General features: G+C 35.6%; 1 protein-coding gene across 4 annotated transcripts in view; it reads left to right on the forward strand.

Moving 5' to 3' along the window:
• BAZ1A (bromodomain adjacent to zinc finger domain 1A) overlaps nucleotides 1–22255 on the forward strand; it is a 66589-nt gene that overhangs the window by 25869 nt on the left and 18465 nt on the right. For 2 of the 4 annotated variants that reach the window (XM_075030293.1, XM_075030294.1), the window contains exons 5-18: nucleotides 1444–1545; nucleotides 2765–2852; nucleotides 4726–4860; nucleotides 5540–5642; nucleotides 8398–8564; nucleotides 9362–9457; nucleotides 11328–11466; nucleotides 11923–12069; nucleotides 14480–14575; nucleotides 14704–14928; nucleotides 15591–15756; nucleotides 16030–16143; nucleotides 17311–17435; nucleotides 19063–19671. In XM_075030293.1, coding sequence (XP_074886394.1) covers nucleotides 1444–1545; nucleotides 2765–2852; nucleotides 4726–4860; nucleotides 5540–5642; nucleotides 8398–8564; nucleotides 9362–9457; nucleotides 11328–11466; nucleotides 11923–12069; nucleotides 14480–14575; nucleotides 14704–14928; nucleotides 15591–15756; nucleotides 16030–16143; nucleotides 17311–17435; nucleotides 19063–19671 — 2312 coding nt within the window. The remainder of the gene's footprint in view (nucleotides 1–1443; nucleotides 1546–2764; nucleotides 2853–4725; nucleotides 4861–5539; nucleotides 5643–8397; nucleotides 8565–9361; nucleotides 9458–11327; nucleotides 11467–11922; nucleotides 12070–14479; nucleotides 14576–14703; nucleotides 14929–15590; nucleotides 15757–16029; nucleotides 16144–17310; nucleotides 17436–19062; nucleotides 19672–22255) is intronic. The other 2 variants (XM_075030295.1, XM_075030296.1) reach the window with 1 other exon arrangement.

The raw sequence follows: 22255 nt of genomic DNA on the forward strand, positions 1-22255 counted from the left end.
TGTGTTGATCATTTAATCATTGTAAACTATTTTTCTCCAGAAATTTGCAAATTATTCTCATCTAAAATGACACCAAATGTGGATAAGTACTGTTTCTTTTACACTTCATTTGTATGAATTAATGTATTTATTATTAGGCATCTGAATGTTGCATTTCTTTGGACTTCTGTTTCAGAGCTAGTGGTAGGGGGAAAGAAGAATTGGAGCAAATTTCATACTCAAAAACCTTGCAAAGTACAGTTCACTACATATTGTGTGTGCTCTTCATAGGGGTAAAGAATAGCAAGTGGTATATTGATTTATTTTGTTTTGTCAAAGACTCCACCTTCAAGCATTTTGTAAATGCCAGAAGGACTGACAATGATGATGAAATGCATAGCTGTAAATCTCCTAGTTCATCCATGTAACTTCTTCACCTTCCCTTACTGATGAAATAAGATGATGGTTGGATTCTTCCTGATAAAGCAGTATGACTTCTGATGACAAATTACCACCCTAGGAGAATTTAGTTCTGTTGTTCAATAGCAAAATGCAACATTATTTAAAGCAAATCTCAGTAGTTTAACTCTGTTCATGAAGTCTGTCCATAAATACACCACACTATTTAAAGTATGTTGTCTATGGCAAAACCCCTCTCTTTGTTTTTTAAAGGAATTTTTGTTTTGGTAGCACACCAGACCTGGGTGGTTATTCTCCTAGGAAGAGGTGTAAGAGAACAGTGAAGTTATGTTAAAAATGAAGAAATATTTTCCATGGGGGAAAAAAAATCTAGTTCTCTGTAGCTGATAGCTGTAAAAGGGAAGTACACTTGGGGGGAAAAAGATGTAACTTGATAAGCATTTATTTTAAAGCGTAGATGCATTGCCTTATGATTCCTGCTATTTTCAGAACATTGTTGGTGAGTGTGTTTTTTCTAAATTGATATTTCAGAAAAATATTTTACCTATTTTTTTATTTATTTTGAGATGTGATCTGTAGCTCTATGGGTACTATTTTTATTCATTTTATATAACTCTGTCTTTTGGACTCCTTCCTCATCATCTTTTTCTCCTTTTTCCTGCCTTTCTGTTGCCATCATGAGTACTGAGAGTATTAAGGAGACGATTTTCTGAGGGATAGGGATGTATTATTACTTGTTTCCCTCTTTGTTCTTCCTTCCCTTCTTATCTTCCATCTCCCTGCTAAGAAAACGAACATTCCTGATCCCTTTTCCTGTTCCTTGCAGGAACTGGCTTTGATGCAGATCTAAATCTAGTGGCAAGAAAGTTGGCAGAAGTGAATAGGTCCTCTTTGGTACCAGTGGAAGTTACAGCCTGTATTAAATATGGCTGGGTATTTTCGAGAGGTCCATTGTGTATGCATATAAATATATTAAATGTGTACAATACAAGACTGATGTTTTGTGATTGTAGTTAACATTTTAATTTTTTAAATTTTTTTTAGGGAGAAGAAAGCCATAATTGATCCTTCTTTGTTCAAATACAAAGTCCAACCTATTAAAAAAGACCTATATGAAACTGTTATTGTTAAAGCATCTCAACTAAGGTAAAAATTAGTATATGAAAGTTAAAACTGTACTTTATAACTGAGTTGTGTAAGTCACTGTAAGATGTTTTTGATAGAAAATGGCATTTTAAATTAGTGTGTTAGAACTACTAGTTAAAGGCACTGTAACAAAATACTGTTTCACAGGCTTTCTGTAGTAAGGGTTCCAAGCTTCACTAGTATTAACACAGATACCCACTCCTTACAAGTCTCTGCTTTCACTGGCACACAGATGAGACCTGCTGTTGCTTCTGATACCTGTGCCTACTGCTGTGACTGATGGAGTAGGTGAAACCTATTCTGTAATACTGATGAACTATTGGCATTGTGAGCTCTCTCTCTGTGTGGTAGCATTACTGATTTGAAGTGTTGGAGCAGACACTGGCAATCAGACTGCCTTACTGCTTTAAAATAGCCACAAAGAGTTTTTGCTTCTTAAAGAACATAATTTTGTCTAGAATTTAGTTAAAACATTTTTCTTAGAGTAGATGGTGCATCAAAACTTTATAAACAGTATACTTTGAAAAAAACCACTTCTGTAATTTCAAGTCATTTAGTTCCAGCATGGATCGAGGTTAGTTTTTTCATTAACTGCTCCTGTGTAGTTGGTTTTCTTCTTGCAATGAAGTAGTGCGGGTTCCCTGGGATGCCAGGAAGCTTTTAGAGTGCACACTGTCCTATAGCGAGGAGTGCCACAGCCTGATCAAGCAGTGTGTGAATTCACTCCTCTCACTTGTTGGCTTGACACTTCTGTGCCTTACCTCCCTGAGATATGTGAATGCTGCTTTCCTGCTGTCCTTGTTTGTTTTCACCCTCATCTGAAACAACAGGACTTTAGCTTTATTTGGGGATTTTAAAAGGTACTGTGATAGAAAGGAATGTTGGGGGATCTAGCAGGGATGAATAGACTGTGGAGTTTGCCTGTATGTGTGTATAAAAGAGGACATGCCAGGATCTTCAGGACAAAAATTACAGATGCATAAAACAACTGTTTAAGTATTACTTGGGTTTTGTTTTGTTCATAAGGAAATTCTTAATTGAATTGTGGTTGCAAAGAATGCCTGTTAGTTACAATAGTAAGGGTGTAATTTATAATTAAGAAAATGAGAAAAAAGGTCAATCATATTATCTGTTACGTGTTCTTGCACATATTGTCAGCTGTACTTAAACAGTAATTACAGGTGTTAGTTGCTAATGCTACCTTTCTTTCCTAATACAGCCGGAGGAAACATCTCTTTTCTCGTGATAGACTTAAACTTTTTCTGAAACAACACTGTGAACCGCATGATGGAGTCATTAAAACTAAGGTAAATAAGAAGGAATAATTTGTGGGATAAAATATTGACCTACTCAGTCTTTTTCTTGCTCATCTCTACTAGCTGCTCAGAGCTGCTTTTTTAAACTACATCAAGCTTAGCTTTTTGTAAGTGTAATATATTGAGTTAGTATTTGGCTTTTCCAAAATAAAATGATGAATACTGCAACTTTTTCTGTAAAAACAGGTTTTTGTTAACTTTTGCTTGTAAACAAGGTGGTATTTTTTCTGTAGATGAAGCAGAGTTTAATTCTCTAATTTCTTCTTTAGCTACCACCAGTTTAGAAAAGTCCCCAAAATAAAAATGGGAGCTTTTACCCAGAAAAATGTTATTTATTAAAATGTAATATATTTTTGCTTAGTCAAACACATGAGTTGTTTTCATTCTTCAAGGTATGCATCTGGTATTTCTGAGTCAAACAAAAATTAACTATTTCTGGTTTGGTACAGTAACCTAACACTATTCTGTTGTAATGCTTTTAGCTGGAAACTATCTTATTGTAGATTGGATTCAGTCTCTATAGTTCTTCAGTGAGACAGAAGTACCAAAGAGTTCAGGTGGCTGGAATGGGCTTTTGATGAGCCCTTAGATGTTGAAGATGCATATCTTTGTTCATCTTACATGGAGATATATGGTGGTACTTAGTACAAGTTCAGACTAAAGTTCACATCTTAGTCTGTGCAGGATGGCTGTGCAGAGAATTTCTGTTTCCTGGTGCTCAAGGAATTGAGCAGCGTTTCCCACACTTACCAAGCAGCAATTTCCCTTGCCTTGCTTGCTGTACCACAGGAGATCCTGGACTCTTTCACTGTGTCTTGCAGCCTTCATCCTGACATCCTTCTTCTCTTCATTGTGTTTTTAGAAAGGAGCATGTTAGTTTATTATGTTTTGTATTTTGTGTGTGTGTTTAAGAGAAATCCTCATACAGCTGTGTAACTGCTTGTTCTGCACAGGAAAGCTCTGAGAGATGAGAGCATCAATGAGAATCTTGCCTCTGAATGTTGTGGAAAATAACAAAGGCAACTAATTTCTAAATAAGCTTGTAACTTTAAAGTCTGTCTCTTTTAAAGAAATGGAAATAGAAGAAAATAGAGCTGAAAGGGATAAACCACCCCCTTCCTTGGGCTTGTTATTGATCATGTTGTCTTCGATGTGATACAGTGCGCTGGGTCTAGTGATCTATTAGCAGTGCTTTCTGGTGCCTCAGAAAGGTTGTAATACTCTGTATGTGTGTGCATTTGTCATCATCTCTTTGTCTGGGCTTTTTGTGGAGTGGCTACTTGTTCCCTTGCTGATTGCCTTGTGTTTCAGCAGTTACATGAACATGTCCTGTTTGGAGTGTCTCCTTTGTATCCTTATCTGTATCAGTTGATAAGGCCAGACTTCCTGAAGTCACCAGGTTGAGAAAGCCAGCTTGAAAAGAAACTTTGACAATTCAGAATGAGAAAAGTCATAAATTTTCTTCTCCTCCAGAAATATTTAAGTAGATAGAGGATTATGTCATTCTTGAGTAAATTAATTTTCCGGCTTTCTCTGTCAAAAGTCATTCTCCTTACATTTCAGTAACTTGCTAGGAAGACTGTCTCCAGCTGTGTTTGCTAAAAGGCATCTAAAGAAATAAAAGCTTACGAAATGAGACCAAATTGTATTTTCAGATGTGTGCTGCTTACGTTACTATCCACTTGGTGGATTAACTCTACACTTACACTATTTCAGAGTTTTATTTCTTATTCTAAGCTAACCAGTTGTGAATCTAGTTACTTTTATTGTCTTTTTTTGTGATTTAATGATTCATTAATTAGCTTGTAGTTATGAAAAGGTAAGAATTTCACAGTGAATACCTGTTTTCATCTTTCTTATTAAGGCAACATCAATTGCAAAATACAATCTAGCAGAACAAAATTTCTCCTACTTCTTTCCTGATGACCCACCCACGTTTATCTTTAGTCCTGCAAGCAGACGGCGAGGGAGACCTCCAAAGAGGGCATCTACTAGTCTTGTAAGTAATAGCATTTTTAACTGCAGATGAAAACATATCAGCGTAGTCTTTAAGTTCTTCCATTTTCTGTGAACTTTCAGAACAGTTGGAATGCAAGGTTGATGATGTGCTTTCTTACTTTGAGGATGAATTGGGATATATTACATTATTGCTATTAAAGTAGATTGTTTTATAGTTAAGCTGGTAAAAGGGACCATGCTCAATGTTATCTTCTTATTTTTATCTTATTCTGTGATCCCACCAAGAAACTAGCATGTCAGTGTGTTATGAAGGCGCATAGAGTACTTGTCCCTTCTGAGAATGATTAATAAATAATTTGCTAAAAAACTTTAATTTGTACTCTTAGATACAATTATGTCACTTGCCCTCAGATACAATTATGTCACTTGCCTGTGTTTAAACACAGCGAAGCTTAGTGCTCTAAACTACTTTATTTAAAAAGAAAGCTGGAAGAAGAAGTTTTGGGTTTTCTCCCTGTCCTGACTGCCATCACCCCACCCCAACTATTACACCGGATCTCTGAGGACTTAGTATGTTTGTGGGAAACTCTTACAGCCTGTTTTTATTCTTGTTTTAGAGAACTGTTGAAAAATTTGGAATATCTGTTGCTAGTCATTTCACTGTAGATATTATGTTCTTTTTTTTTTTTTTTCTACTCCCCCTCTGAATTCTCTGTCAGGAGGACGATATTACTGCTAAACAAAATACCCAAGGAAACAAAAGTAAAGTAGCAAAAGAAAAGACAAGGTTCCAGAAGCAAAAAGAAGATATGCAGGCCATGGGTAAGTTGAGGTTTAGTCGTGTGACTAGTAGAACCAGTTTTTGTAGCTCTGAGAGCAGGCCATAATTAGAGTATTTTTGGGGTTGTTCCTTTCAAAGGGAAAGTGTACTAAGAGTGTAGTGCTACAGCACTATTGGGAAGTGCTCCTTTTGGTGGTTAGAATGGTTGTTTCCTGAATTTTTTTTTCTTTTTTTTTTTTTTTTTTCTCTAAACTGGGGAAATGTAGGAAACTTGCAGTTGGGTTGTGTTGATTTCTATCTCAGATAAATAAAGAGCAAAATAAATTTTTGCAGAAGTTTGGTTTGTGAAGTCATGTGTAAGTTTTACCAGCTGAAGGTATATCAAAACATGAACATTTGACACAAATCAATCTGTTGTATGAGGAGAATCTGTAAATGGAGAAACTATCTCAAAATTTAGAAGAATTGTAATGCTTTCTAAACCTGTAATAATCTTTAAGGAAATCTTGAGTCTTTCTGAAGATGTTTGTGCATTGATATTTAAGGTATGTCTAAATGTTTTGCAAGATTACTTATAGTAGGTTTACAAACTTTTCTAACTGAAAGAGCACAAATCACTTAAGAGATTCTTATTTTGGACTGATTTAATTATTTTTTGCTTGGTTTTGACCTGTTTCTGGTCTATTTAAACTTGATTTCAAATTAAGTAAGGGGACCCACGTGCCTTTTGTGTGGGTTGGATTGGGTTAATTGGTGTGTCTTTTTGAGGAGACAAAGCTCAGACAAGGAGATGTTCTTTGGATTGTAAGCACTGATGTCCTTCCTAAGGAAAAGCTTTCATCTGTGGAAATATTTAAGTGAACTTCTGGTTTCTACCTCTTGTTGCCATTATCACAGAATGTTTTAGGATGGCAGGGATGTCTGGAAATTATCTAGTCCAACATCTGCTTAAATAACTGCAAAGTTGTCTGAGGCTGCTCTGGGCCTTTTCTTCATAGGAGGTGGGGACGATAGGGCTCCATGAAACTTGTGTCCACTTTTTTGCACAACTAGCATCTATTTGTTTATGTGCTGGAAATGACAGCCCAGAACAAGGTAATAGCTTATCAACATCAAAGCTACTTCCTTTCTTGTGTGGTGTTAACTAGAGCTTCTAGAAGGCTAGGTAAGACACATGCTGGCTCAAGTTTATCTTTGTGTTATCCTATTGCACCCCAAAACCCAATGCTCTTGAAACATACAGCTTCAAACAATGAAAGAGCAATCAGCCTTGAAATAAGTTGTATAACATGGAGAACCAAATATATTCTTTGTATTTTCTGCCACAACACTAGAAAGCTGTCACAGCATGTTGATACTCAGACTTTGTAAATGCTTTCTGTTCTTTGTTGAGGATGTAAAATAATGATGAATGCATCAAATAAGTAATAATTTAAAAAAAATATATTGTGGTGTCACACTTGTTCTGTGTGTTCATTTTTGCCCCAATGTTGGCCCATGATTATAAATGTTCGTTGGTTTGGGGTTGTTTTTGGTTTTGTTTTGTTTTTTGTTGTTTTTTTTTAGAGATGCAGTTTAGTTTGAAACTGGCAACATGTTATACCGGTTGTTTGAAAAGTATGATCCCATCCATACAATAAGCCTGAAAGTATGCTTCCAAATATACTATATTAATGTAATTTAATATTAATCTAAACATTTAACCTGTAAATAATGCTTAATTGGAATGGCAATTACTGACATTCATAAAGTCTCCTATAAAGAGCTGCTATGGTACTTTACTGATGAAAAGGCACTTTTCACTTTACTAGTGAAAAGGCAGCAAAATGCTAAGAACGTTGAAAAATCAACCTTCTCACTATGTAGAAGACTATGGGGGATCAGCTTCTCTGCTTTTGTTTGCTGGGTGAGAGACATGGCTGGTATGCGTACTAGCTGTCTGTAAAAGCAATCTAGCCCATTTTCAGAATTTTGTAGGAAAATGTAATCAAAATCCTTTTTTCAGTGCTAGCCACTTAGTAATAGAAGTAAGGATCTTTTTTCATTTTCTTCACTTGTGATTCTAGCTTGCTTGTTTATTCAATTAAAATGGTAAGCCCCCGACCCGCTTTTGTTAGCCTGTGTGTGGGTTGACAGACACTGTCTGTCCACAGAAAGTGGAAATTTGTATCCTGCTGTTCTTCTGCAGACAACTACAAAGAAATCTGGATCTCCTCAGGCAATAACATTTATTACCAATTAAAGTTCAGCTTAAACTGTGTAACAGAAGTAAAACTTGCACAAAAACCACTGAAGTACTAAGTAGGTTTCAAATATATTGACTTTTCAGTAATTCAATAATAATTAAATATTTAAAGATCACTTATTTAAAGTTTTTACTATCACAATTATTTCATGGTTATATGCCACACCTATTTGTGACATGCTTTTATTAAGCAGTCATTACTAAATATGTTGCTGTAATTATATGTGGTTGGAATCAGTTCTCATCTTCATATGTAACTTGATAGAAACCAATGAACAAGTACGAAACTTGTGTATACTCACAAAAACAGAGAAATTTTACTTTATTACAGTGATGACAACTTTGTAAAACGTATAATACTTAGGCTTAAAATTCTGATTCTTTAAAGAACTTTCAAGTGGTTGAATTTCTGGTTGGCATAGAAACAATTCAGTCTTCATAACAATATCTTTTTCATACGGTAATTATAAAAAGATCAGTGTTTAGCACTGTTAAATAAAATAAACATTTTATAAAATAAATAACTTTGGTTTATTTTTTTCCTTTTATAGCTTTTGAAAAAGCTAAATTAAAACGAGAGAAGGCAAATGCTATAGAAGCTAAGAAAAAGGAGAAAGAAGATAAGGAAAAAAAGAGAGAAGAATTAAAGAAGATTGTGGAAGAAGAAAGGATGAAGAAGAAAGAAGAGAAAGAGAGACTCAAAATAGAAAAGGAAAAAGTAATGCATTTGCAGTATATGTGTTTCATATAGGAACAGTATAATGGCTTTCTAGTTTAGTTGTTTCTTAGTTGCTATCTACTTATTTTCCATTAACTGTTTTCAGTTCATAGAAATGCACTCTAGAAGACCAGGCAGTTGTAAGATACGATTATGGATTTGTATTTCAGGATGACGTTCTCTATATTATAATTTTAGTTTACAAAAAGTTCACTTTGAACTTACTTCTGAAGTAATTTGGTGTTTGGGTTGGGTTTTTTTGCCAGTAATGCATGACAGTATTTGATTTGATGGTTGTCTTCTACTGAAGTGTTAAAGACACTGTACTACATCAGATTCACAGCATATTAAATGGTTGTGGGTTTCCTTGTGTTTTCTCTTTGAATGGAAATTGCTAAATAACTTTTTGTCACTTTGAATATGAAGAAATTATTTATTCCACTATATTTTACCACAGCCATGTCCACTATCTATTTTGATAGTCTTTCTTTGTGGCAACTTTCATAAATACTCTTTATTTTTAGGTATGTTTTGCTCAGCCACTTCCATTTAAAAAACAAACAAAAAAACCAACAAAACCCCATGTCTAATCCAACAAAGTATTGCCACAATTTACTCTAAATATTTTTGCCAATATCTTCTTATACAAAATAAAAATTATTAGATTATTTCATTCTAATTAAATACGTTTTAGTTTTATTTTTCAGTGTGATTGAAATAGCAAGTGGTGCAGTTCCAGAAACTATAATAGGCTGATCTGACCATATTTTATATACAATTGTGACAATCTTTTTCAGGAAAGAGAGAAGCTGCGTGAAGAAAAAAGAAAATATGTGGAATACCTGAAACAGTGGAGTAAGCCTAGAGAAGATATGGAGTGTGATGATCTTAAGGTATGATTGAATTTGGAATAGCTCAAGCTCGTACTTTACAGGGTCCTCAAACTAGATTCCCTAATGCAGAGGCAGATCTAGATTTGATCTGAATGCTCGGGGCTGTGAATCACCTGCAGTCATGTAATGTTTCCCTGTGGCGATGCTAATAGGATCATCTGCATTTTCACCCTCCAGAAGAACTTCTGGACTGAGAAGTCCAGTCTGAACAGGCTGTTCTCAGTCTTAACATGGAACAGATGTATTGTTAAAGCGCTGACCTTACTGAATGGGGGCTATTGAGTATGTCTGACTTTTCTGTTAAATATACAAGATAAGCTTACCTAGAGTAAACCTGCGTTACTTGAAAGATTTGAGTAATGAAGAAATAAAAGTTTTGTCTGCAAAAGGTAGAAAGGACATTACCTTGTTACTCCCTGTGGCATTCTTTTGCTTTAAACTCTAGCAGTATCCTTGCTTAATGAGCATCTTTCTGGATGATCTTGGAAACCTATAGAAAGTAGCAAGAATTTACCTCCCAAAGAACTTAATGTTCTAAACAAGAGTATTGTACATAACATTCTCTAGTGTTATATATTTATGTATACTTTATCATGATTAATTTTGGCAGGGGATAGTAAAGGGAGGCAAAACTGTCCAAAACACAAGAAAGGGAGTTTATTTGAGGTACACAGGGAAACATGACAGAAGTGCAAAGAGGACAAGTGGGAATAGAGGAGAGTGTTAAATGAAGTGGTAGCACTGGTTGGGAGGAATATGAGAATTTAATATATTTGCAAAGAGAGCCATACAGGCTGTTGAAGATGAGTGAAAACTTAGCTGTGTATAGAAAGGGAGAAGAAACTGAAGAAAGGGAAGAGCATTGTTGAAATGAGAGGAAGCTGTGCAAAACAGTGCTGCTATGTTTCAATTGGAAAAGAAAAAGGGCGGGGTGGAAAAGTATTATCATCACTACAATGAAAATTGACAAGAATATGAATAAAGATGAGTTTAGGTGAGAACTTAATTTCAAAAAATTGCCTTCGCAGGAAATGTGAGAAACACCTCACTGTGTTCTTCTCAAAGCATAGTATTTGGCATTCTTGTCGTTCATGTTTGTGAACTATCACCTTTGTGGAAAGGAGCCATCTTTCTGGAAATTGTTTGACTCTGTTAAGAAACATAAAGTGAAGACAAATCTTGAAGAGTTACATCAAGCTACTAATTTGAAAGTCAAACTTAGTGTTAGACACTGTCATCTGTGGTGTCTCTGTTAAGTGGCCTTGTTGCATGGTTACATCATCTCCCTTTAAAATGTCTTCGGCTATCATAACTGCCTTACCAACACAAAAAGCCAAATACCAGAACACTCAGTCATTAGACATGATCTTGCATATCCTAGTATTAGATGGGTGTGTTTTTATGTGAATGTGTTGGGTTTTTGTTTGCTTGTCTTTGCAAGCAATAATGAGTAACTTTTTTAAGAATATGTTTATTTTTGCTTGTCTGGACAGTTCCAGCAAACTTAAAACTCAAAACTCTTGTGAAACAATACAGGTTTAAAGGAAAAATCTTGGCAGCCAGTGTTCTTAACTTGTAGTGGGTTTGAGTTCCTTTAAACAAAGATACAAAATCATTCAACTTCTTGAACATGGGTAAACTTTGATCTCAAAAGATTTACGTCCAAGTTGCATGCTCTTTGTTTTTTAAAGTTAATACTACCACAGATGTTACCGTGATAATTGATTATGTGTCTTGCAGAACTATTTGCAGTAAAATGTAAAGAATCCGAACACATACACCCCTTGGAATCATAGACTGTTTGGTTTTAATCATTTGTGTACTCTGCAGAAAGTAGATACAATATTAAGTTGTCCCATTTGGATTGCAGGAACTTCCCATTCCAATGCCAGTGAAGACGAGACTTCCTCCTGAGATTTTTGGTGATGCTCTGATGGTTTTGGAGTTTTTATATGCTTTTGGGGAACTTTTTGATCTTCAAGATGAATTTCCTGAAGGAGTGACTTTAGGCAAGTTGTCGTTTACGTGGCAAGGTGCCCCAATTTTGTGGTGTCCCTTCTCCAATCAAACCACCAAACATCTTAAGTGCACCTAAGTACCAGTGCTACAAAATTTTCTGTGCAGCTTTAATATGTCAGTGCTTACACGTGCATATCAATCCAATTGTCTCTTCACAGTCAACTTCTGCAGTGTTTATAAAATCAAAATTAATTTCAATGTAGAAGCTTGTTAATCTACTTATTAAAATGTCTACTTGTACTTTATTCTTGCAGTTATATATTAAGAAAATAATGTTTTGTCAGCACTCTTTCTGACACCATCACCTTAGGAATATTTGCAGTAAATTATGGAAAAGTAACTTGATTATCATACCTGAAGGGAAAAAAAAAATGTTTTCATTCTTCAGTACATAATCATTTTCCAACTTTGCGGCAAAAGTGACGCTTCTTAAACTTTATTCACAGAAGTTTTAGAGGAAGCTCTTGTAGGAAATGACACTGAAGGCCCACTATGTGAATTGCTGTTTTTCTTCCTGACTGCCATCTTTCAGGCAATGGCCGAAGAGGAAGAGGAAGTGGCCAAAGATCAAATAGCTGATGCTGAGACCAAAGGTCAGATCCTTAATTTTACTGCTGAAAAACTGAAATTCCACTGGAATTAACTTTAAACTGCATGATTTATGGCATTCCTTTGTTTAACCATGTCTTATTATGCATTGATATTGTATGTAAATGGACTTGGTTTTTCTCTTTTATCTGAAATGAGAGCTTTAAACTGGGCATAGAGGGTAGGGTCTGGGGGGAAGAGAGAAAAATCAAGCTCATTGTTACTAGAATTGTATCCAGCAATGCATAATAAGCTTTTAACAGCACTGCTTATGTTTTGAAGGTGAGGGAAACTTGTCTTCACCTTCCTTCTCTTCCTTCAGCACTGTTGGATATTTCTCCTGAGGGTCAGGAAACAAGGCATTTTCCTAAATCTTCTCAAAGGTTTTTACCTACAGCTATAAAAAAATAAATCTGGACCTGACTAGATTAAAAACTAAAACTCCCCAGCACAACTATAATGGAGAATTCAATATTCATTGTCCTTCAAGACTTGGAAGTATGCATCCACAACTCCTAGATACTACCATGTTGCTGTGTTTTTTCCAGTAAGGATCTCACAGTCACTCTGCCTTTGGCCTTCACGCTAAGGCTGAAGTTGCCCACGTTTTCAGAGGTGTTTGGTATACACTAACCACTGATCAGAAGGAAGTGCAGGCTTGGTTCCAAATTTATGCGGTCCTGTGTTTTAGGACTGCCAAATTTGCTGACTAGTTAAAGGAGAAGCTTTGGCCTTTCCTGCTAGTCTTGATTTCATTAGAGGTAGACTGGAACATAAGAGCACTCCGTTTAAGGTCACGTGAATCCTGTGGTTCCCTAATAAGACAGATGCATGAAGTACAGGAAGATTCCTTTAATTCCTCCCTTCAAGACTATGCATATTCTCATGCTTAAGATTTATGTCCAATCTATAAACGGTCTTTACATAAAACATGGGCACTATCTTCAGCAATAGAGTCTGCTCTTGCTAGTTGAATAAAGTTACAGATCTGATATGGTGTTAGCAAATTTAGACTGTATTTTAATTACCGTTGCATTCAGCAATTAAACTGCGTCTTTTAACTACTGAGAGCATTGCTTGGGCAATATAAGCAAGGATTCCATTATCAGGTAATCATAGAATAGTTGATTACATTCTTTATATTCATAGGATTGATCAGAAAAAAATGTAACTTTCATATTTTAGTGTGACTATATGGGGCTGGCAATTGCAAAAATCTGCTATTTTGCTTCTAGTTTAGCAGAGCTGTGGGTGGGGCACTTTGTCTATTATCTCTTACTTGCCTTCGAACTTTCATTTCTTGTCACTCTTGTTTAGACATCTTCTTTCCCCTAAAAGAATTACATGTTCTCGGCTTTGTAATTCTGCCTAAGCTAGTAATAGTCAGCATGTTTGCTCACTTAAATTCTGTACAGGCAGTGTTTCTGCAACAGAAAACACCTTGGGTGTGGGGTTTTGGTGTGTACAGTACTTTCTCAAATGGTGTTATACAGATACGGCGAGAGGGGAGGTGCAGAGGTTAATTTTGCAATGTCTGGGTGACAGTTTTCAAACAACATCAGTCATCATACAAGACTTGTGGATTTGCTTTTTATGTAGTCTTAGTTTGGATTTGTGGCTCTTTATTGACTTGGTGACTTTGTAACTGCTTAATGATTTGGACTTGAATGAAGTGAAATTGTTGAAACAGCATACAAGGCTGAAAAAATTCTGCTAACCCTCTGGAGAAATACCTGTTAAGTGCTAAGGAAACTTTTGTCAAAGAAACAGGAATTTTGCTGTTTCTCCCTTTCACTGCCCTGCTTTTCTGGTCAGTTTGCTAATGTGTGATGCTCCTTATTAAGTGCAGATGCTTGTTTTGGTGGAATATGGTTTCTTTATAATGCCTTAGTGGTTGTATTTGTACAGAATAGTAAGGCTGTATTTAAGTAACAGATTAAAAGTATACAGTGACTGGCGATAACCAATATTAAAATGTCTGATTGGTTTGGATGGTCTTTCCTGAAAACAAAATGATGATAGGAAGTAACAGTTCATTCGAGGGAACAAAATACAGGTGTTCTTGCATAGTTATTGTTTTTGCTTTCAAGTGCATTTTTGGATTGGGTTTTGCTGCCTTTTATGTTGCCATTGTGCATGTTTTGTGCATTGGGGTTGCTTTAACAGCTTATATAAAGGGAGAACAGCGTATAGCATGTGGTGCATGTCCTTAGTTTTTAGTTGGATTTTTAGTTGCATTTAAAGATATATAAATTTTAACTTGGATGTTGAATTGAGTTTTGAATATATTGATGCTTTTGTAAATATTGGCCCTCTTTTTGCTTTGTCTGCAACTTTTAAAAAACGGCTTGCTTTCCTCCCCTCCACAGTACAAGTTTTAATTTGCATTAGAATAAAGTGTTTATTTCCTTAAAGATTTAACAGAGGCTTTGGATGAAGATGCAGACCCCACAAAATCTGCACTGTCTGCAGTTGCAACTTTGGCAGCTGCATGGCCCCAGTTACATCAGGGTATGTGTGGGTTTCACTTCTTGTTTTGTTACTGTTCTTATTTTGCTCTGTATTTTAAAGCATATTTTTTATATTTAGATACATTTAAATGTCTATATAAAATAACTGTTCATTCTTCTCAACTGTAGGCTGCAATTTGAAAAACTTGGATCTTGATAGCTGCACTCTTTCTGAGATTCTCAGACTTCACATTCTAGCGTCAGGTGCTGATGTAACATCAGCCAATGCAAAATACCGTTACCAGAAACGAGGAGGGTTTGATGCTACTGATGATGCTTGCATGGAGCTGAGATTAAGTAATCCTGGTCTCTTGAAGAAACTTTCAAGTACCTCAGTGTATGATTTGTTGCCAGGTAATAAAAGACAATAAATGTTAGAGATTATTATGTTGCTTATCAAGTGATTGGTTTTGTAACTGCTTCAGATCAATAATGGTCCAAATTTATTGTATCGTAGAATAATTTAGGTTGGGAAGGACCTCTGGAGGTCACCTAGACCAACACCCACCCGCTATGCTCCAGCCCCCACAAGCAGGTGCCATCAGATCAGAGATTGCAGAGCTGGGCAGTCTCATTACTTCTGAGCAGCTTTTTTAATTCTCATTAAACAAATGTTAGTTTTACTTGCAGAAAGGGATCTCTCTGAGAGAAGCATCTGAGTGTTTGATTCAGCCCCTGCTATTTATTGCTGTTCTGGTTTGGATCTTTTGTTTATTATTTGGAGATAGAGAAAAAATTACCATCTACTGTTTCTTTATCTCCATTTTGAAGATAATACTGCATTTTAGTTCTTCTTTCGTTGCTAAAAGTTAATAAATTCAAAATAAAGGCTTGCATCTCTGAGCAAACCAGATATTTCAGGAAATGCCTCTTTGCAAGTACAGCTGGTTCACTACAGATGTTTGACTGTTCACTTTTTCTTGAGTAAGAATCAATCTTCAGTCTGAAGTGAGTAAGAGTAAGGCTTATTTATCAGTTGTATAGTGAAATATAAAAATTGGTCTGAATTTTATTAGGAGAAAAGATGAAGATCCTTCATGCCCTCTGTGGGAAACTTCTGACTCTCGTCTCCACTCGAGACTTCATTGAGGACTCTGTTGATGTGTTACGACAGGCAAAACAGGAGTTCAGAGAATTAAAGGCAGAACAGCATCGCAAAGAACGAGAGGCAGCAGCAGCAAGGTAAAACTAGGATATAGAAAGCTAAATTTTGTTGCTACAAATTAGATTAATTCCTCAATTGCAAAAGGCATATGAGAAACAATAGTAGTGTTTGGTTTTTATACTGGTTTCTTGAGACTCCAGATGGGAATGAAACTTTATTGTGCTAAGCATTGTCCTTTCCCATGTTACTGTTATTTTTAGATGATGTTGTAGCATAAAAGAAAAAAAGACGTGGCCAGATCAGATACTAGATTAATTGCAACTGGTTTTCTGTATTCTTCTCGCTATTAGGATACGTAAGAGGAAAGAAGAAAGGTTAAAAGAACAAGAGTTAAAAATGAAAGAGAAACAAGAAAAGCTGAAGGAAGAGGAGCAAAGAAATCCTGCTGTAGAAGTATCTGTTGGGTATGATACATGGTATTACTGTGATAAATACGATACAGCACTTTTCAGTTATGTGGCCAGACATTAGCTATGTAGTTTTTATTGATTCGATCATATACAAAGGTATATTTTAATTTAAGTATATAGCCCTTAATGTTGATTTTATTTTTCTTCCTAGTGTTCTAGAATTGCTTTATGAAAGTGATTATATTTTTTAGATCAACTTTTATTATACACATAATTCTGTTGAAAGCTTGACACTGTTACCTACTGACAAGACAAACTTGCAAAATCTAATTTGTAATTTTTGCATTATGTTTTGTCTTGCATTGATTTCCTATCTATGAATATCTTCATAATAGACCATTCTAGTTTGTTTTCTAATTTGAGGAATTGGTCTGATCTGAGCTAGATAATACTGACCTCACATAACAGTTTGAATCAAATTTAATAGCATTTTTTTAAAAAATGCTGTGCTATCCCAGGTGATTTCCATAAAGCAAAGGTTTTTTGTTCTATTAATAAAACTGTATGGTTTCAGGTGGTAAGATTCATGCACATGCAGCTGTATAGGATTCCAGAAAAAAAAGCAAAGTGTATATACAACACTGTATCTTTACCTGCTTGAGGAAGGGAGTTAGTTAAATAAATCTGCTTGCAAAAGGTGAGCATGGGCCAAAGACAGATTTGTGCTGGTTTTGAAACTATAATTAAAAAAGTTATTCTGTAATGGTTGCATGTAGTTCTGTAGGTTTTCAATTATATTTGCTAGATGAGAGGAAAAATGTGTAATAAGCATTTTATAAAAGGGTATACATTTTGATGACAAGACACTTTTTTAGTCATGAAAAAAATAATTCAAGTCAGTAGAACTACACTAAGATATCTCCAAAAAGGATCTGATTATAATAAAGCTCTTCAAATGAAAGAGTGAATACCAAACAGCAAGTTTTAGTCTTTAATATGGAACTTCCGTTTGCAGTTCAGTGGGTTTCTTCTTGGATTTAATGTATTCTGACTTAAAGTTTACTTTTAAAAAGCATTATAGGTCTTTGACTAGATTAAATACTTCTGAGAGGAAAATACTGTTTGAAGATGCCATATTCAATGATGTATTTTTTTCATTCCATTCAGCTTTTAATACATGGTTGGTCAGTTAGTCACCTTTTGTTTATTTTATTGTGTCAGGGAGGAGGAACGCGAAGACCTTGATACTAGTACAGAGAGCAAAGAAATTGAACGTAAAGAGCAAGACATGGACACAGTGACAGAGGATGAAGAAGAGCTGGGACCAAACAAAAAACGAGGAAGAGGTAATGCTATAATATATTAGTTCATTTGTGTACATGTATGCACCCATGCATGCACCCGGGAAGTTCTTGGGGTTTATAGTAAGTTTTTATAAAGTATCAATATTTCCTGTAAATTTTTAAAGGAAAAGGAAAAAAAACCTACCCAAACATGATCATAATGAGTTATTTATTGCATTGAGTTGGCCTGATGTAGTTCTAGTGGTCAGCAGTATGTTCTTTCACACTTCTGTTTCTCCTCGTCTTTCATACTTGCTCTCTGGATTCCTCTCTTGTCTAAAAAAACCCAGGCTGTTGCCTGACAAACCATCACAGTTATGAGTAGGGTACCAAGAAAAAAAGAGTTGTAGGCGTCTCATCTAATAGGGTATGGTGTGGTTTTGATTCTTTTTTTAGGAAGCTGCAAAAACAACAGGTATTTTAAAAGAAAACGTTATATTGAGTGGTTGGGTTTAGTTTGCCTTTGTTAATGAAGCAGCATGCCTTCTACACAAGAATGCAACCAGACTTATCCCCAGATTTAATTTCCTCAGCAGTGTGCTAGTAGGAGCTGTGGTGCAATAAACAGCACAGCCTGCTGTTTGTGACTAAACACAGATACCACCCCAGGAGGATGAATTGTTTATGGATTTGGGCTGCTACCTCATCTGTGTCTTTCTCCCGTGAAGGCTTTGTGCTAGCGTCTGTGCCAATGAAAGTCCCAGATCATTGTGGACTTAAGGTTGAAAACTTGTACAGTTCCTAACAGTACCTGGGATAGAAATTCTGAGTAATTCAGTAATACAGGTTTGCATGTTTACTACAGCTTTATGATGGCAAAACAATGACATCTTAAAACAGAATTTCAAGTTTCTCAAATGCCCATTTTTCAGACATTGTGCCTGGAAGGCGAAAAAGTGTTATTTCATTCCTACAATTGGAGAAACTGAAGTTCACACTGGAAATCGGTAGAAATTGAGTGCTGACAGCATCTTTCACCATTGCATGTGTTAATTACAAGATGTACTTTTCTAGATGACTATTAGGACCTGATACTTTGGTAAACTAAGATATGAACTGGAGTATTTTCAGCTGGTGCAAGTTGAGGGGAAAAAATAGTAGTGGGTATATATATCTGTATTTTTAAAAAAATTGGATAAAGTTAATGTAACTGAGTTTACAATAAGAGCTTTTATATAGGGATTCTGGTTTTTCTTGACGTCTTTGGGGGGTTTTTGATCATTTCAAGTATGATAAATGAAGTTCAAAACATATTTTGTATTCAATAATGAAATTGCTAGAATTTTACCTTATCATGATAAGGTACTTTTATAACACTTAAGTTCTTAAAATTTTGGTTCTTTTTTTTTATGGTGTTAAAAATGACAATGTCAGTAAATGAGACTTGGTCTAGTTTCTGCAAAGTGAAAGTACGCTAAAGATGGCTTCCTCTTTATAGAGGGAAGGGGGTTAATCACTTGAATTCTTCTTTAATAAAACTAGTATTGTTACTTGACTGAGCTCATGATCTTTGAAAGTTGTAAGTTTAGATAATCAGAGACAGAACCAAAACCTGTCTTTTACTTGAGTTTTTCGTTAAAGAAAGAATTTCTAAGTGTGTTACTATCATTCTTCTTCCTTTAACTTTTAGGAAGGAGAGGGCAAAACGGATATAAAGAATTTACAAGACAAGAAGAGACCACTTGTGAAAAGAGTGAACCTCTTACTGCTGAAGACGAAGAAGCTTTAAAACAGGAGCAACAAAAGAAAGAAAAGGAACTGTTAGAAAAGATTCAGAATGCAACAGCCTGCACAAATATCACCCCGTTAGGTCGTGACCGTCTGTATCGACGCTACTGGATTTTCCCCTCTGTTCCTGGATTGTTTATAGAAGAGGACTATTCTGGTCTCACAGAAGACATGTTGTTGCCTCGAACCTCCTCCTTTCAGGATAGTGTACAGTCTTGCACAAATGAACCTCAGGTATTCAGTAAAACTGGAGAGTCTTTGAAATCCTCTGAATCTACCTCCAATATTGACCAAGATTCACACACCAGTGTTGTTGTAGAGGTGCCAAGGCCAGTATATAAACCAAACCGTTGGTGCTTTTACAATTCTCGGGAACAACTGGACCAACTCCTAGAGGCTCTCAATTCCCGAGGACATAGGGAGAGTGCCTTAAAAGAAACTCTTTTACAAGAGAAAAGTAGAATATATGAACAACTAAGCAGTTTTCCTGTGGAAAAATTCCATATTCCAGGTAAATAAAAGGTTCCTGATCTTAATTTGCTTCCACAGCTATAATTTCTGTATAATATTCTAGAAACCACTAATTCTCATTTAATTGTAATTCCTAAGAGATAAAAATTAGTCTTAAGCATTGTTTCACTCTGTGGAAAACAGATTTGCTTTCTTCCACTTTTTTTGCTTTTTCTTTTTTCTTTTTTTCCTGATGGATCTCTGTGGTGGTTTTCTGGTGTTCTATGCTTTAAAAAAAAGTAATAATTTTTCTGTTATTTCGCTGCTTAGTAAAACAGGACTGTTTGTTTAAAAAACATCTTTAGGTAGTAATTTGAGCTTTGGGAAAAGATTAACTGGGGAATAAAGATTAATATCTCCTAAAGGTAAATCATAGTATTGATCATCTGATGTCCTCATTTCTAGTATGATGAAAGGAGAACAAGATATGACACTGGAGACACAAACATCGCAAAGGGAGGCGATTACTATTACCTTGATTTGTTGAGTAGAACATGTTATTTCATAACATTATAATGCATGGAATTATTCAGAAACATTTACTGGCGTATTGTGGACAAGGGAATGATAGCATGTTGCAGGGTCATACTAAAACCTTTGGGAGGAAAAAAGTAATGCAACTGTGTTGGTTATGTGGGTTAACATCAGTGCAGTGGATTGTGTGATACTATTATTTTCTATTTTTTTCCCTTCTTTGGCAGAGGCTTGTTACAGGAGGAGGAGACATCTGCAGAGCAGTATTGGTTTTATGGGTTTCAAAATGTAGGAGTGACTTAAAACCATCCTAGACCTAGGATTTAGGGCTTTTTTTTTTTTCCCCTTTTCTCCTAGCCAAATATTTTGTCATTGGCAAGGCATTAGCTCCACTGATAAAATTCTGCGTACACAAGCTTGCAGCTGGCTTGTTTGTGGCATATTGGTGGGTAGAGGATGTTACCAAAATGAAACTCCATAGGGTGATCTTTAAGAAATTGCATTTTGTTTTGAATTATGCCAAATTACTGAGGATTTTGGTGTATCTGTATTGGGGCAAAGGAAAATTTAGAGCAGAGCCGAGTTCTGTTTTACTGGAGTGTGTATGGCAGGACATGCCGCGAACATGTCAAATACTACTAAATCTGTAACTGATCTACCATTTCTTCTGGTGGAAACTAGCACAGGACAGAGTTTCTGCATAGTAATTAAGCTTTATTTTGAGGCCTTATGGCTATGTTTGTGGTTTTTGGTGAGAAAATCTCTATCATTTTCTGATATATTTGTGTTTGTGGTTCGTTATTTTCCTAGCTGCTGCGCCTTTATCTGTATTTTGTGTGTTGCTTTCTGCCCTGAAGCAACTTGATTTCCACAATCATAGATTTTTCTTCTCTATGTTATAATTGTAGAATAACATTGATTAAAAAAAAAAAAAAAGGCAGCTTTGAACTTCACTTTAATAGAGATAAAAAAACTCAAATGCAGTGGTCCAATACCAATGCCACCTCCCCTGTGTGATAAGCAGTGATAAGAGGCCACATGTAGCTGCACTTTGCAGGGAGGCTTACTGCAGTGGAGTTTTTAGCTGCTGCCCTATTGCCTTCACTCAAATGACTTGCAGGACAAGTAAGAACTAGTCTGTGATTCTCTTGTGCTGTAGACTGCCCTCCTCCATTTTCTAATTCTCACTCAAAAGAACATGGAAATAAAATTGATATGTGCTATTACTTGATTTTATACCAGTATCCATTAACTTTTCCTCATCAATTATTTGCAAGCCAATTGCTGCTGTTTCAGTTCTGCTCAAGAAAAACCAGTTCATTTCTTCTTTTTCTTTTAAACCAAAAAGGATGTTTCCCACATCCAGACATCAGAGTATGCTAGTATACATTTTGAGAATATTTGCATAGTTACTTTCAGTTACAGGGAATTGTTTCTGCAGTTGAGAGTGTCTTAGAAATTAATCCTGTACTTCCTTAACAACAGCTTTATGGTAGTTTTTGATTAAATAAAGATCTCTAAGCTCTTGTATATACCTCTTCATCACTGCACTCATAGGATTTAAGGTAAATCCCGTGAACAGAAATGTTTGCCACCTATGCAGATTTGCAAGCACTAATTTAGGATCTGGGCATAGTTTCAGGTCTTTCCTGTGGCTTTTGAGCTTTTGCATGAATTTTCAGTTCTCTTATGAAGAGGTTTTTGCTTGACAGCCCATCATCAGCTCTTCTTTTCTTTTTCATAAATTATTTTGCTGGTTTTTTTCCTTTTTTCCCCCACCTTTAATTAGAAGACACAGTCAGTCTAGTCTGTGCCTGTGTTATCTTCTCTTTATCTGTTTGTTTTGTTTTAAAGTTAGAATGTAAAAGGGATTATATCTTGTTCTGCTAGTTTTTGCGATTGTTGGTTGCACATGCTTGTTTTACATGTTGCCATGATAGAGACCCATGCAGGAAAGAAAACTGAGGAGTTCTGTAAAGTAAGGGCTATCAAATATGAAAAATACTAGAAATGTAACTTGTCTTTTTCTTGGTGTGTTTTTTTTCTTCCTTGCGCTTGCAGCAGAGAGTTGTTGATTATCTACTATTTTAGAAAGCATTTTAAGACAAAAG

This window comes from Buteo buteo, chromosome 6 (genome assembly GCF_964188355.1).
Source record: "Buteo buteo chromosome 6, bButBut1.hap1.1, whole genome shotgun sequence".
NCBI classification, from domain to species: domain Eukaryota; kingdom Metazoa; phylum Chordata; class Aves; order Accipitriformes; family Accipitridae; genus Buteo; species Buteo buteo.